Below are 3,210 nucleotides of genomic sequence, written 5' to 3'. Positions count from 1 at the left end.
CCTCTTTGCCGCCGCATGCAAGAACAGAGTTACGACACGACTACATGTCTGCATGAACTACAAGTGACCCTGCCTGCTGTGCACGCACGCCAATCTCGAGGCGTGGTCACCGGCAGAACAGGAACAGGGCGCCTCGAGCGAAGATCCCCGTACTCCCAAGCGCATCGTGAGCGCCACCGCGTCGTCCTCGTCCGAATAATTGAGCTTTGGGAGTGTCAGCCAGGGCCCGAGCTCACACGTGATCCCTCAATTATCTATCCATTCATTCAGTCAGTAGGGGACGAACCGAGCCGCGCGCGCGGCCCCGGCAGAGTTACCGCGGCGCCCGTGCACTTCACCTTCACCTTCACCATGGATTCCGGGCTTGCCTTGCCCTTGCCCTCGCCGCGCCTTAACTCCCCCAACCGCAATCTCAAGCATGGCAGCGGTGAATGAGCCTTTAAGGAGCCACCATTACTGGACCTGTTCCGTTGCGGAAACGGACGGCAGCGCCTCGTGCCGGTGTCTCTCGCCCCTCGCCTAGCCGCCCGGCTGCATAGCCTAGACTTCACTCGAGGAGTGAGTGGACGTCAGTGGGTCGACCTAGCCAGCTAGTGAGTGTGTGCGGTGTGCCACTGCTTTGCGGCGCTGCGGCTCTCGCGCGGTTCCATGGCGATCTCCCGGCTCTCCGTGCTCGTCGCCGCCCTGGCCTGCTGCTGCCTGGCGCGGCCCGCCCAATGCGGCGGCGGCGGCGGTGGTCAGAACTACACGTCGATGTTCAGCTTCGGCGACTCCCTGACCGACACCGGCAACCTGCTCGTGTCCAGCCCGCTCTCCTTCAACATCGTCGGCCACTTCCCCTACGGCATGACCTACTTCCACCGCCCCACGGGACGCTGCTCCGACGGCCGCCTCGTCGTCGACTTCCTCGGTGCGTGCCGTCCATTGCCGATATTTTCCTTTCCGGTGACGTTCCAGCCAATCTTATCCTCCTTCTTGTGGCCGCAGCGCAAGCGTTCGGGCTGCCGCTGCTGCAGCCGTACCTGTCGCGCGGGAAGGACGTCCGGCAGGGCGTCAACTTCGCTGTGGGCGGCGCCACGGCCATGGATCCGCCCTTCTTCGAGGGGATCGGGGCGTCCGACAAGCTCTGGACGAACCTGTCGCTCAGCGTGCAGCTCGACTGGTTCGAGAAGCTCAAGCCTTTACTCTGCAGCTCACCCAAAAGTCCGTCGCCGCCATTTCTTTACCAATTAGTCGGATTTGGGGGTCAATCTCCACAACTGGTTGCTCATTGCAAGATTCTCTCGCTTGTCTTTTTAAAATCGGAGCAGATTGCAAGAAGTATTTCAGCAGGTCGCTCTTCCTCGTGGGGGAGATTGGGGGGAACGACTACAACTACGCCTTCTTCAAGGGCAAGACCCTGGACGACGCCAAATCCTACGTCCCCACCGTCTCCTCCGCCATCATCGACGCAACCGAGGTGCGCAGAGCCGCATTCTCTTGTCCTCCATTGTCTCACCAGCGCAGTTCTAACTCTGCTGGTTGTATGTGCATTGGCGCAGAGGCTGATCAAGGGCGGCGCGATGCACCTGGTGGTGCCGGGGAACCTGCCGATGGGCTGCTCGTCGGCGTACCTGACCCTGCACCCCGGCAGGAGCAGGGGCGACTACGACGCCGTCGGCTGCCTGAAAACGTACAACGACTTCGCGCAGCGCCACAACGCCATGGTCCAGCAGAAGCTGCAGGTGCTCCGGCTCAAGTACCCCGAGGCCCGGATCATGTACGCCGACTACTACGGCGCGGCCATGGCCTTCGCCAAGAACCCCAAGCAGTTCGGTGAGTGTACTACAAACCGAGCATTCCAGCCGCAGCCATTTTTCCCGTTCATGGTAGCACGCGCCGATCGACCGGCGGCGAAATCTAGGATGGTATCCGACCTGAATGACAGGGATGCGTTGGACTTTTCTTTCTACGTGATGAAACACCATGATGCGAATCATTCAAGAACGACAGCTACACTGAACGGTAACCCGTAACCATGTCCGAACGTTGGCCCGCCACGGTGTGCCATCATCAGTATGGGGGCACAGTATCGACGCTGTAACAGGGGCCAGGGAGATGCTGCAAAAGATCGCAGGGCTGTTTAGAAAAGATTTTGGGGATCTGAATGTCCCCATTGGCTGGCCTTTGGGGAAAGGTGAGCCGTGTTGGGGCATAAAAGGACTTCTTGCTAGGTCCAGCTAAGTGTCTTGGTCATCTCCACTCCACTGCCGGTTAACGTGGTTTCTGTCACTGATATAGTGGATGTGCATGTGTGGTGCTGAGCATCAAGGGGTCCAGGAAAGAAATTATTGGCATAACCTAAGCATAAAAAGTAGAATATCTGTTTTCTTGGCATAACCTGAACATCAGTTTTCAGGTTGCCTTAGATCACTTGCAGTACTAGTATGAGTTCCATATAGGGCAAATCTATGAGGTGGCTTATGGTTATGGATTGGCAGGTGAAGTGTCACCTTGCTAATTGTAGTGGTGGTGCTGAATGCTAATAACTTGTGAGGTTGTGGCGGTTGCAGGGTTCAAGCAGGGGCCGCTGAAGACGTGCTGCGGCGGCGGGGGGCCGTACAACTTCAACCCCAAGGCGAGCTGCGGCGTGCGGGGATCCAGCGTGTGCGCCGACCCGTCGGCGTACGCCAACTGGGACGGCGTCCACCTGACGGAGGCCGCCTACCACGCCATCGCCGACAGCATCCTCCACGGCCCCTACACCAGCCCCAGGCTGCTCTGACCCTCGGCCTGCCTGCCTCTAGTGTTCTTGCTTGTTAAGCTAGTAATCGTGACTGATCTGTGTAATGGATATGTGTGATGAACTGGACAGAAGGTAGATCGGGGTGGAAGTGATGTACCGCCTGCTACTATATGAATGACTGTGCTTTTCGGTGGCTAATCTGCTCCGGAAACATGTGGTCACGATGATGCAGTTCGCGCGACACATCACCGCCCCAATGCTTGCTGGAAAGGAAAAGCTCACTCCTCGCACGGACAGGAGCCACTGGAGTGACATGCGTGCGATTCGGCGAAATGGGTACTAGTAGTATGATGCAGAGCATACGCGGTCTGATTTCTATAGGCATCCGCGCTCAGCTTTGGTACGGCCCATTGTAAAGCTCCGGTGTGCACGCCGTACATATGTAGTCAGTAGCCGGCCGACGAGGGAACTCCTGTATGTCACTG

At 58.2% G+C, this 3,210-nt stretch overlaps 1 protein-coding gene across 1 annotated transcript; it reads left to right on the top strand.

The window, feature by feature from the left end:
* Positions 1–276: 276 nt before the first annotated feature.
* LOC123077734 (GDSL esterase/lipase At5g45910) lies at positions 277–2,968 on the top strand. Its single transcript, XM_044500049.1, has 5 exons — positions 277–910; positions 988–1,203; positions 1,311–1,459; positions 1,542–1,815; positions 2,553–2,968. The coding sequence occupies exons 1-5, from the start codon at positions 649–651 to the stop codon at positions 2,762–2,764; spliced, it is 1,113 nt and encodes a 370-aa protein (XP_044355984.1). The 5' UTR covers positions 277–648; the 3' UTR covers positions 2,765–2,968.
* The last annotated feature ends 242 nt before the right edge of the window (positions 2,969–3,210 follow it).

This window comes from Triticum aestivum, chromosome 3D (genome assembly GCF_018294505.1).
Source record: "Triticum aestivum cultivar Chinese Spring chromosome 3D, IWGSC CS RefSeq v2.1, whole genome shotgun sequence".
NCBI lineage: Eukaryota > Viridiplantae > Streptophyta > Magnoliopsida > Poales > Poaceae > Triticum > Triticum aestivum.
Note: the sequence above shows the minus strand (reverse complement) of the source record. Positions and strands in the feature narration are given on the sequence as shown.